General features: G+C 39.0%; 1 protein-coding gene across 2 annotated transcripts in view; it reads left to right on the plus strand.

The window, feature by feature from the left end:
* The window catches only part of Mettl8 (methyltransferase 8, methylcytidine), an 83,197-nt gene extending 76,982 nt beyond the window's left edge, over nucleotides 1-6,215 (plus strand). For both annotated transcript variants that reach the window (XM_042694131.1, XM_042694132.1), the window contains exons 8-10: nucleotides 4,322-4,428; nucleotides 4,561-4,626; nucleotides 5,952-6,215. In XM_042694131.1, the coding sequence (XP_042550065.1) occupies nucleotides 4,322-4,428; nucleotides 4,561-4,626; nucleotides 5,952-6,118 (340 nt within the window). In that variant the 3' untranslated portion in view covers nucleotides 6,119-6,215. The remainder of the gene's footprint in view (nucleotides 1-4,321; nucleotides 4,429-4,560; nucleotides 4,627-5,951) is intronic.
* Nucleotides 6,216-11,966: the final 5,751 nt, after the last annotated feature.

An 11,966-nucleotide genomic window follows, 5' to 3' on the forward strand; every position in this document is an offset into this window, starting at 1 on the left:
TGTCTTGAGACTATTGCTTTTCTAGTAGAGTGTTTCATTCTGTTTATTATAAAGTAAATTCAGATGTACCATGTCAGTATCACTTTCTTTCCTACCTGCAATTGATCTAAATATATAACTTAAGTGAGCTCAGTACTGTGGTATATACTTAAAGTTTCAGCGACTGAGGAGACTGACACAGGAGGATCACTTGCATGGAATAATTAGAGGCTGACCTGAGCAACATAATGAAACCCACCCCCAAAAAGTTATGAATTCATTAATTATATTAAGATGAGTGACTGGAATATGGGCAGCAGCAAGTGAAAAGCCCAAGCAATGTCTCTAGGATCCTTTAGAATTGTAAGTAGTAGATTTGCCTCTAGGCAAGTTCCAGAAAAGGAACTTTGTGGCAGTTTGGAAAATCTTGGCACAAATAAATGTCAAGCAATTCAGTTAGACCCGAAGTTTGGGGGTTCCAGTTTAATTGGAAAAAATGTTTTGGTTAAAAAAAATGTTTAGCTTTACTTTTATAGGAGGCTACCACAGTAAATCTAACCATCCTTCTTGTAACTGACAGAAAAGAAAGTATAAGATATTTTCTGTAGGTCTAAGCATTGTGTGGATAGTGAACACATATTCATGTTTATTTTTAATATTTTCTTTTCCTTGTCTTCTCCCTCCATTGAGAGATAATTAAGGACAGCAGAGTCAGTTGAGCGGGGAGTACTTCGTCCTACTCTTGTCTTGCCTATCCCGTCCCCAGCACTTCTAGGAACTGGCTCCAGAACTATAGTCTGAACCAAATGGAACTGAACAAGAAATCAAGCTGGCCCCTCCTTGCCTCTTTTCCTAATCCCAGACAGTAAAGGACAGCTGGAGGAAAAGACCTGAAGAAGGAAGGAGCTACATTTTGGAGTACTTATTTTTTCCCCGCATTTTAGTTTCATCTTTGTTTTACTAATAATTACAGAGATGTTGCTTTGTACATAAAACATTCATTCTGAAAGTATTGTAAGGCTTAGATATGATTTTCCTTCCTTCTCTCTCCCTCCCTCCTCTCTCCCTCCCTCCTTTCCTTCTTTTCTTTTTTCTTTCTTTCCTTCTTTCCTTCCTTCCCTCTCTCCATCTCTCCCCCTTCCTTCCTTCCTTCCTTCCTTCCTTCCTTTCTTTCTTTCTTTCTTTCTTTCTTTCTTTCTTTCTTTCTTTCTTTCTTCCTTTCTTTCTTTCTTTCTTTCTTTCTTTTCTTTTCTTTCTTTCTTCCTTTCTTTCCTCCTTTCTGTCTTCTCTCTTCCTTTTTCTTTCTATCCTTCCTCCCTTCCTTCCTCCTTCCTGTATGTATAGTTGTTCTACCACTGACTTTATCCCCAATTTATATTCCAGACATTTTTTTAGGCAGTCATGGGACTTGAACTCAGGGCCTAGGAGCTGCTGAGCTCCCTCTCCTCTCCTCTCCTCTCCTCTCCTCTCCTCTCCTCTCCTCTCCTCCCCTCCCCTCTCCTCTCCTCTCTTCCCCTCCCCTCCCCTCCCCTCCCCTTCCCTCTCCTCTCCTCTCTCTCCTCTGCAAAGCTAGCACTCTACCATTTGAGTCACAGCTTCACTTCTGGCTTTTTGGGTACTTAATTGGAGAGAAGAGTCTCACAGACTTTCCTGCCCAGGCTGGCTTTGGATTGAGAGTCTCAGATCTCAGACTCCTGAGTAGCTAGGATTACAGGCATGACCACTGGCAATATATTCCAAATTTCCAAAACAGCTATTCATCTAATCATACTATTTAGTTTTAAAAATATTTATTGTGGGGCTGGGAAGGTGGCTCAGTGGTAGAGTGCTTGCCTTGCATGCCTGAAGCCCTGTGTCCGATTCCTCAGCACCACATAAGCAAAAAGAAAAAAGCTGGAAGTGGCGCTGTGGTTCAAGTGGTAGAGCGCTAGCCTTGAGCTGAAGAGCTGAGGGACAGGGCCCAGGCCCAGAGTTCAGGCCCCACGACCGGACCCAAAAAAAAAATATATATATAGTAAAGATGATATATAGAGGGGTTACAGTTACATAAGTTAGGTAATGAGCACATTTCTTTTTGAGCAGTGTCACCCCTCCCCATTTTCTCAGTTTTCCCCTTCCTACCCTCCCATCCCCCAAGCTATATAGTTGATATCCAATATATGTCTAGTGAGTATCACTGCTGAATTAGTTCACCCTTTGTCCCACCATTTCTGTGCTTCCCTTTACTTCCCCAAACCAGATAAACTTATATACAAAAGTACAGAAACCGACAACAGTGACAAAAGAAAATATACCAAAGAAAATAGAAAATAAAAAGGACCTCAATCAATACAATAAAAAAAAACTCTTGTTTTAGTTTCTTGTAGTTCATTTTAATAAGCATCATTTTATATGGTCATATGCACATAGCTATTGAGCCCTTGTGATCCTCTTCCTAAGAATATCCTCCTTTTCTCTCATATTTCTCTCTTGTTTTAAAAGTAGGGTTTATTGCGTCACTGCCTTGTTCATAAAATGATATCATCTTTTTTGTTATTGTTGTTGGTTGGTTGTGTGGCCTGAACTCAGCCTGGGCGCTGTCCCTGAGCTCTTGAGCTCAAGGCTAATGCTCTACCGCTTGAGCCATAGCACCACTTCTGGCTTGTTCTGCTTATGTGGTGCTGAGGAATTGAACCCAGGGCCTCATGCTTGCTAGGCAAGCACTTTACTACTGAGCCTTCCCAGCCCCAAATGAGATAATCTTTCAACCCATTCACTGAGCAGTGTTTTAACTGGAAGGAATTTGCAGATTATCTGATCTAAAGTCCTTATGTTCAAAAAAAAAAAAAAAAACTTAAGTAGCTTTGGGTCACTTAGATAAAGCAGATATGGCAAGGACTTATCACACAGTTAAACTGTAATGCATTGGTAATCAGTTTATTTTTGCTTGTTTGTTTTTTTGGGGGTCCCGTTGTGGTGCCTGAACTCTGGGCCTGGGCACTGTCCCTCAGCTCTTCAGCTCAAGGCTAGCGCTCTACCACTTGAGCCACAGCACCACTTCTGGCCTTTTTCTTTTTGCTTATGTGGTGCTGAGAATCGAACCTAGGGTCTCATGCATGCAAGGTAAGCGCTCTACCACTGAGCCACCTTCCTAGCCCTGGTAATCAGTTTTATACTTTGTTCTTCCTAGTGGGCTTCATGGGTTTTTCTCAATAGAACTTGCTGCTAACTCCTGTCACTCAGTATTAATGTAAGATCTGAATCTTTGCTATCCTAGCCCATAATCACAAGAGCCATGAACACATAACCAGAGACACTAAATTAACAGCAGTTTTAAATGGTTATATTTGACAGAATGCCACATAAACAGAATAGTTAGGAAAGGGAAGAAAGGAAGGGCTTCCCAGCATTAAGCTGGGAATCAGGGTATAAGTAAGATTTAAATAGGCAAAGAGTAAGGAGGAGAATACGGAGTAAGGAGGAGAGGAAACCATATTAGCAAAGGGATAGGCTGCAGAACCAAGCATGTCAATTTGTTAAACTGGAAGAGATGCCTTAGGTTCAGAAGTAGTAGAAAAGATGTTATGATTCATTGGGGTCAGTATTAGATCTTAAGAGATAAAAATTAAATAAACATTTTCCCAATGGATTAAAATCATGGAAATTTTCGTGCAGGAGGTAATTTGGCAAAGCCACGATTTTATGAAGAAGTAACTTATTGGTGACATTGAGGAAAAATTATTGGTGCATTATTAGTAAGTGATTCTGTTTCCAGGCTTCAGGAGATAAAAGTTTATACTGATGAAAGTACTAGAAGGGAACAAATAGAAAATAGTGGAATAAGTGAAAAGAATCCATGAGGTAAATGAGTAATTGTACCTTTGAACTAAATAAAACCAGTAGGATGAGCTAATTCAGAAGAAGGATGATCCCTGTTTAATACATACAATTTGGAGTAGCCCAGAAGAGTGGGGAGGGGGGCATATATATCTATAGTTTGTGTGTGTGTGTGTGTGTGTGTGTGTGTGTGTGTAGTTTTACAGGGAAAATGAAATACCTTTACCTTTTGTCTCCTTCAGCCACTTTGCTTTGCTGTAAATATCAGGAACATCCGTGGTTTCACAGTTCAACTTGGCATCATACATCATTGTTTTTTTCCTTAACTCTTGGCCTTTTCAGTCTGATCATTTAGCAAATCAGTCTTTTTTTTTTTTTAACTTTTTGACAAAATATTTTTGGTTTTGTTGCCCTTATATTTGTAGGTTACATTTCTGGCCTGTTGAGCTTTTCCTATTTTGTTTTTAAGAAAGTTAAATCTGGTATATGAAAGATCTCCACTGAGTATTTTACTTTGCTTTCAAAGGATGCAAGGAGTTGTCAACCGACTCTCTAAGTTACTGAAGCCTGGGGGAATGCTGTTATTTCGGGACTATGGAAGATACGATAAGACTCAACTTCGGTTTAAAAAAGGTAATACTACATTGTGTTGAGGTTATTTTCATCTGTCTTGAACAATGCTTTGTTTATATTTCATGTCAAATTGTTTTGGTTTTTATTATTGTTTTTTAAAGGAAATACCAAGTTCTCACTATTACTTTTTAGGGCATTGTTTATCTGAAAATTTTTATGTTCGAGGAGATGGTACCAGAGCGTATTTCTTCACAAAAGGTATGCCAATATATAAGTGTAAATAATTAGCTATGAAAATTCTTTTTGGTTATTTTTTGCAGAAAAATTCAAAAGCTATAAAAGGAGGCTTCAGTCATTGATATAACATCAGATGTCTTATTACTTTGGTGCTTATAACTGTTCTACATAAAAGCTTGAAAATGGCCTTTTTTTTCCCTTTTCATCTCTTTTCATTAAAGATGCTGTAGGAAGTGACTTGTTTCACCCTCACACTGAAGTAGAGGTGCTGAATGTAATCGGAGAGAGTGTTAGCCTGGATATGAAAACAACTGAATATGCCACAGCTAAAGGAGAAATTTTTTTAAAGCAATAAAAAAATCATTTGTCTAAGGACTGGAGATGTGGCTCAATAGGAGATTACTTGTCTTGCAAGCACAAGGTCCTGAGATTTTTTGGTCCGGTCATGGGGCCTGAACTCTGGGCCTGGGCGCTGTCCCTCAGCTCTTCAGCTCAAGGCTAGTTCTCTACCACTTGAGCCACAGCGCCACTTCTGGCTTTTTTTCTTTTTGCTTATGTGGTGCTGGAGAATCGAACCCAGGACCTCATGCATGCAAGGCAAGCGCTCTACCACTGAGCCACCTTCCCAGCCCTGAGATTTTTTTTTTTTAAACATTACTTATCTCTGGTCAATTTCTTATTAGAAAAAACATTTTTGACATTGCCAGATGAATCTTGTATTCAAGGATTTCACCAAACAATGTGAATACTCCTATAATATGCCATTTTGGATCACCGTAAACCAAAGAATGCTCAGAAAGAAGGTACCTCTCAACGTATCAACAGCTGCAACCAATAGTTTTACCTACCTGTTATTGCCTGCCTGTGTTAGCCTGTTTATACGACTACATATTTGTGTGTGTGTGTGTGTGCGTGCGCGTGCACGCAAGCACACATGCAGGTCCTGGAGCTTGAATTCAGGGCCTGGGCACTGTCCTTATATTTTTTTGTTCAAAGTGAGTGCACTACCACTTGAACCATAGCTCTACTTCTGGCTTTTTGCTAGTTAATTGGAGTCAAAAGTCTCATGGATTTTTCTGCTCAAGCTGGCTTTGAACCATGATTCCCAGATCTCAGCCTCCTCAGTACCTTGGATTACAGGTTACAAGTATTTTTTTATGAAGTAAAGTAAAAAACAAAAATAGTCTGCTTTTATCATGTTCCTTAACTTCTTTTTAATAGATAGGACAGCGCTCTTTGGTGTAAATGAAATTTAGACGGCCAGTCATGCCATACGTGTTCAGTTGCTCATTACCTCCCTTCTATCTAGTCATGTCTCATCTTTGATTTCTATTTTTGTCTCAAAGGAGAAGTCTACCATATGTTCCACAAGGCTGGGTTATATGAAAAGCAAAACCTGGTTGATCATCGCTTACAAGTCAATAGAAAAAAACAAGTGAAAATGCACCGAGTATGGGTCCAAGGAAAATTCCAGAAACCATTGAAGTGGACTCAAAATTTTTCCAACCTGTAATTTTCACACCTTTCTTATGATTGAACTATGAGAGGACAATACTACTCAAAGACTTGTACAAATCTTTCTTTTTTTTCTTAATATATATTTTTATTGTAAAGATATTGTACAGAGGGGTTACAGTTACAAGAGCAAGGTAATGAGTCCATTTCCTACCGAGCATTGTTACACCTTCCTTTATTTTTCCCCTTCCATCTCTTTCCTCCTTACCTCCCCAACTTCTCCCTCCCCTCCACCACCCTGCCCCCCACAAGGTTGTAAAGTTTGTTTTCAACATACTGTCTTGTACATCTCATTGTTGCAATGGGCCATCCTGTATCCTTATTTCAGAATTTTGTTATTTCCCTTCCCCTCCCCAAATTAGAAAAATGTATATACAAGATCCAGGACACTGCAATACTGGAATCAATTACAGTGACAACAGGGTTGTACCATGAGGAAAGAATGTACAAAGAAACAAAAAAAATTCACATAGTACATTATACAAAGTACAGCAACAAAGATAAAACCTCTGTGTCCCTATCTTGGGGTTCATTTCACTTAGCATCAGGTTATATGGTCATGTGTACATAGCTTTTGACCTCTTTTTTTTGTGGGGGGGAGGAGGGGAAGGTCCAGTCCTGGGGCCTGAACTCTGGGCCTGGGCACTGTCCCTCAGCTCTTCAGCTCAAGGCTAGCACTGTACCACTTGAGCCACAGAGCCACTTCCGGCTTTGTTTTTCTTATGTGGTGTTGAGAGAATTGAACCCAGGGCCTCATGCATGCAAAGCAAGCACTCTACCACTGAGCCACCTTCCCAGCCCAGACCTCTTCTGCTTGTCCTAGACATATACTAGTTATTGCAGATAAGGGAAACCATGAGGCCTATGTTTCTTTAAGACTGGCTTACTTTACTAATACAATTTTTTCCAACTCTTTCCATTTCCTAACAAATGGGGCGATGTCATTCTTTCTGATGGAGGCATAGAATTCCATTTTATACACACACACACATACCACATTTTCTTGATCCATTCATCTACTGAGGGGCATTTGGGTTGGTTCCATATCTTAGCTATGGTGAATAATGCTGTAGTAAACATAGTTGTGCTGGTAGCTTTAGTATAGTCTTGTTTGTGATCGTTTGGGTAAATGCCTAAAAGTGGCTGGGTCATAGGGGAGCTCTCTGTGTAGTCTTTTGAGGAACCTCCATACTGCTTTCCAAAGTGGTTCAACAAGTTTACATTCCCATCAACAATGCAGTAGGGTTCCCTTCTGTCATATCCCCTCCAGCATATGTTGTTATAGAGTTCTTGATTGTAGCCATTCTAACTGGGGTGAGGTGGAATCTCAATATTGTTTTGATTTGCATTTCTTTTATGGCTAAAAAAGTTGAGCATTTCTTCATGTGTCTATTGGCCATTCTTATTTCCTCTTCAGAGAAATTTCTCTTAAAGTCTTTAGCCCACTTATTAATCAGGCAGTTGAGGATTTGTTGTTGGGGGATTTAATTTTTTGAGTTCTAAGTATATTTTAGACGCGAGACCCTTATCTGTTGTATGGCTAGTGAAGATCTCCCAATCTGTGAGCTTTCTATCGATCTTGCTATGTCTTTTGCCATGCCGAAGCGCTGCAGTTTCATGCAATCCCGTTTGTCCAACCTTTCTTTGACTTGTTGTGTTTCTGGGTCTTTAATAAGAAAATTTCAGCCTGTGCCAAGGAGCCCTAGAGCTTCTCCTATTCCTTCCTGTAATGTTTTCAGGTTGTCTGCTTTGACTTCAAGGTCTTTGATCCATTTGGAGTTAATTCTGGTGCAGGGTGATATCTGCAGATCTTGCTTTAGTTTTCTGCAGGTGTTTAACCTGCAGCACCCAAAATTTTCATTTCTAGCTGACAATGAGAGAAGAGAATTTGTTTCCTACCGTTTTGTCATAGGTAAGCTTGTTCATTTTAAGCAAATGTAAGTGACTATTACATCTAATCAGTTTGTTTTTTCCTTGAATTTTTTTTTTTTTGGGTCCAGTCGTGGGGCCTGAACTCTGGGCCTGGGCGCTGTCCCTCAGCTCTTCAGCTCAAGGCTAGCGCTCTACCCCTTGAGCCACAGTGCCACTTCCGGTTTTTTTCTTTTTGCTTATGTGGTGCTGAGGAATCGAACCCAGGGCCTCATGCATGCAAGGCAAGCGCTCTACCACTGAGCCACCTTCCCAGCCCCTTCCTTGAATTTTTATAAACATGAAATTACTGATAGAAGTCAGATAACTCTGAGAAACCATAACCTGGCATTTTTGAAGCAGTAGGAAAAAGTTACTTGTTCATTAGGCTTCTTAAAGCATTTCTTAAACAATCAAACTTTTTTCTATCATCATTTGGTAGCAAAGAGGTGGCAGGCTTTGTAGGGAAAGCTACAAGTCCAACATGAAGGTGTATTGTTTTTTGTTTTATTGTCTGTTTTCTCTAATTTTTAAAAAATTCATATATTAATATTTAAAATGCAATGATAGTTTGGAGTAGCCCATGATAATATTACTTTCAATCTATTCTTAGATGTATAAATTTTGTTTTCTTTGAGACAACTGTCACATTCTAGAAAATTCTTGTAACTTTAGAGATTTACTAACTTGCCCCAGGAAGGAAATACACTGGCTTGCAAATTATATTTTGTAAAATTGGAGTTCCTAAGATGGACCTTTAATTATACACTATTTACTGAATACTTACAGTCTATTGAATTTTATGGAATAATATAGTCAGTAAACACCCAGCCCTGTTTCAATGAGCCTAAGTAGGGTCTGGCTAACCTCTAAATCATGATCTAAGATAATATCTCAACAAATGCTCAAATGGAAAACTAAATGGTAAACTTTGGTTATGAGTCACAGAAATCCTGAAGAAATTGATAGTAACCACTGACATCTCATGTAGTAATGGTAGCAGCAGTCACAGTTCAAAAGGAGAGATTGGCTCTGAAAGGAATGGGGACAAATTTTCTGGAAGGAAATGGGCTTCTAGCTTGTCTTTGACCTTCTGTTCTCAGAATATTGTGAAAAGACAAGTCTGTTTGGTAGGGGACATTAATTATGAGGATAGTGGAGAGTGAATGGCAAGAGGCCCCTAGAATATATAGAGGCCTAGAATACAAGAACTAGCTGAGGTGAATAATAGAAGCCTAGAATACAGGAGGGAGCCATCTGAGCTTGGTTGGTTGTTTTCTGTTTCATCCTAGTCATAGAGTTTTACAAATGTCTTAAGAGAGTTTGATTGGAGAGTTGTCTATAGAATGGAATGAAATGAGGTTAGAGATAAATGGCTAGAAGACCACAGAAAGAGTTTTGCATAAACTTGCCTTGGTGGCAAAGTCCTTGGAAATACAGTTACCAGGGTTTCTGTTTAAATATGCATACATCAGCAAATGTAAAAGTCAAACTTTTCCTGAGCCTCTTAACTCTGTTGTATTTCATAATTAAAATGTACATTTAAAAGCCTAACAAGTGGTGAAAGTATTACATACAAGGACAGTTTAGATAAGTTAATGTTGCTATGGGAACCCCAGCAGATCTTCTTGTGTCTCCATTTAAAAACCATGGCCCAAGGTGGTTTTAAAAACAACAGAAGGTAAAATTATTCTCACATTCTCACACATGTAAATTGTACTGTCTCTCTCAGTTCTAAATAGCAGATTTAAGCCAGTCTCTTGACTGGCACAGTAAAATTCAGCTTCGTGTTTTTCTATAATGTATTACAGCATGTGAGTTAACCTTTAGAAGTTTCAAAAATACACCAACCAAATTTGGACTGTGAGATGCAAACTGAGCTGTCTTAGGCTCTGTCCAGTGTAGCTTTCCCATTCCATATGGCTGCACAGCAAGCCCTCTCCCCTGGTCTTTTGTTTGTCCAGTTAGACTTTTACCTATGCAGTATACTACCTACATTGGGCTCAAGGGCTCATGGCTGGAGAAAACAGTAGATTTTGGTAGAAAAAGACAGGGAAAGGCCTATTTGGAATTTTGCCTATAAATAACTAAGAAATCATGAAGTGTTGCAAAATGCATCTACTTGAGTATTAGCTTAAAATATTTGATAACCGCATGAAATTCTAATTTTACCCTCATCCATAAAGCTAGGACCAGTTGGTTAGGCATTCTGATCTTCAAATATCCATCTTCTGAGGGAGGTGAATTTCAACAGGACCATTTTCTTTCTAACAGGAAAAAAAAGAAACATTCCTTCATCTTTTTACACTACAGAAACAATGAAATATATTTAAAATGCACCCACCATTTTTCTCCCTTTCTAAAAATTCACTTTGAGCATTGTCCAAGTGTAAAAATTCTTACATGAAGAATTGCTTAAGAAGGTTGTAGGAAAGTCAAGATAACAGTTTCTATTATTATAAGTTTTGGATTCAGCATGTCACATTTGTCTGCCTTGAAACACCCAGTTAACATCGACTTCTGAGAACTTATTTGCCTTGCTTGTTTCAGTTCCATATGCCTTGTCACCAAATTGTGAACACATCCTGGTTTCTACCATTATATAACTAAATCATTGCTGTATTTTAGTTTGTACATGAAAATAGCTGCCCATATGCAAATAGCTGCCCTTCTGGGTGCAGAACCTAAAGCCATCTGGATTATTAAAGTTCAAGTAAGTTACATTGTTGCTTTAAAACTTCTATACTGTATTCCTATGGCTTTCTAGCTCATCTAAGTTTGGAAGCCTGAGCATATCATGCATAGCTACTTCTAATTGTTGATTCTGATCTTCACAAGTGCAGATGACTTCACATTTGCATCCCTAATAGACTCTTTCAAAGCTTCTTTGCTCATTCTTCGGGCCTCTACAATAGGCTACTTGTTGGTGTACCTATTTGCTCCTCTCCTGAAAGCACATTGTAAATTCTAGAACACTGAACATATATAAAGTATTGTTATTAATGGCTGCATTTGTAGTTTACAAGGCTGCATACCCAATAATCAACAAATAGTTTTCCAATGGTTGTATGGTATATCATGAGAAAAACAGTATGACACTGTGGAAAAGTTATACCTGAGAGTCACACAGGAAAACAACTTTCAGCTGTTCTGCCCTTGGCTGTGGGTGGGAAGTTTTGTGCATATTGTATGTAGTACTTCATTTAATCCTCAAACTCCTGTGAATTGGCTTTTATTGTAGCCATTTTACAGGTGAGATCAGGATTCTGTCATATTAGGAGATCAGAGCTGTTAAGTGGCAGAGCCACGATGCCTAATCCCCAAACTGTCTAATCCCAAACCTCTATTCTCATCACTGCACTTTGAACTGAAGAGCACAAGCACTGATGGGAAAGGTACAGGAGAAGTGAGAGTTACTGAGTCAAGAATAGAGCTAGAAAAATGGGTGGGAGTTTGCATCAGATAAGCTTTGAGGTTAGGGCTCATTCTAAATTCAATATTTCTATGAAATAAGTAGATTGCTCTTGAACGGAACTATAAATTGAGAAGGAAGGAAAGGAAACAACCCAAGAGAAATGGCATGGCAAAAAGCTTTCAATCAGTTCTTTTCAGCATTCTGCATATGTTCAGTTCTGTGTTTGCCCCTCCCCCCTCGTAGGCTTCAGCAATGTACTTGGCACCCCTCCTTGCTGAGCATGCACCATTGCATACTCCTCACTTTAAAGAAAAGAGGCATTCTGTACTGCAAGAGGGGGGACTATAGGGAGCCCTTAAATGTCTTCAAAGGGATTCATCTCTACTGTAATCTAAAATATGTGAAGTCAGGAAGTGTCAATAATAAAGCATGAGTGAAAACATCTTTATTTAAAACACCGTATGTACATTAATGCCACATTAATGCCAATTCAAGCATGAAATGTTGAGCATTTATTAGAATA

The sequence above is a fragment of the Dipodomys spectabilis genome, unplaced genomic scaffold (genome assembly GCF_019054845.1).
Source record: "Dipodomys spectabilis isolate Male_0828 unplaced genomic scaffold, ASM1905484v1 ptg000174l, whole genome shotgun sequence".
NCBI classification, from domain to species: domain Eukaryota; kingdom Metazoa; phylum Chordata; class Mammalia; order Rodentia; family Heteromyidae; genus Dipodomys; species Dipodomys spectabilis.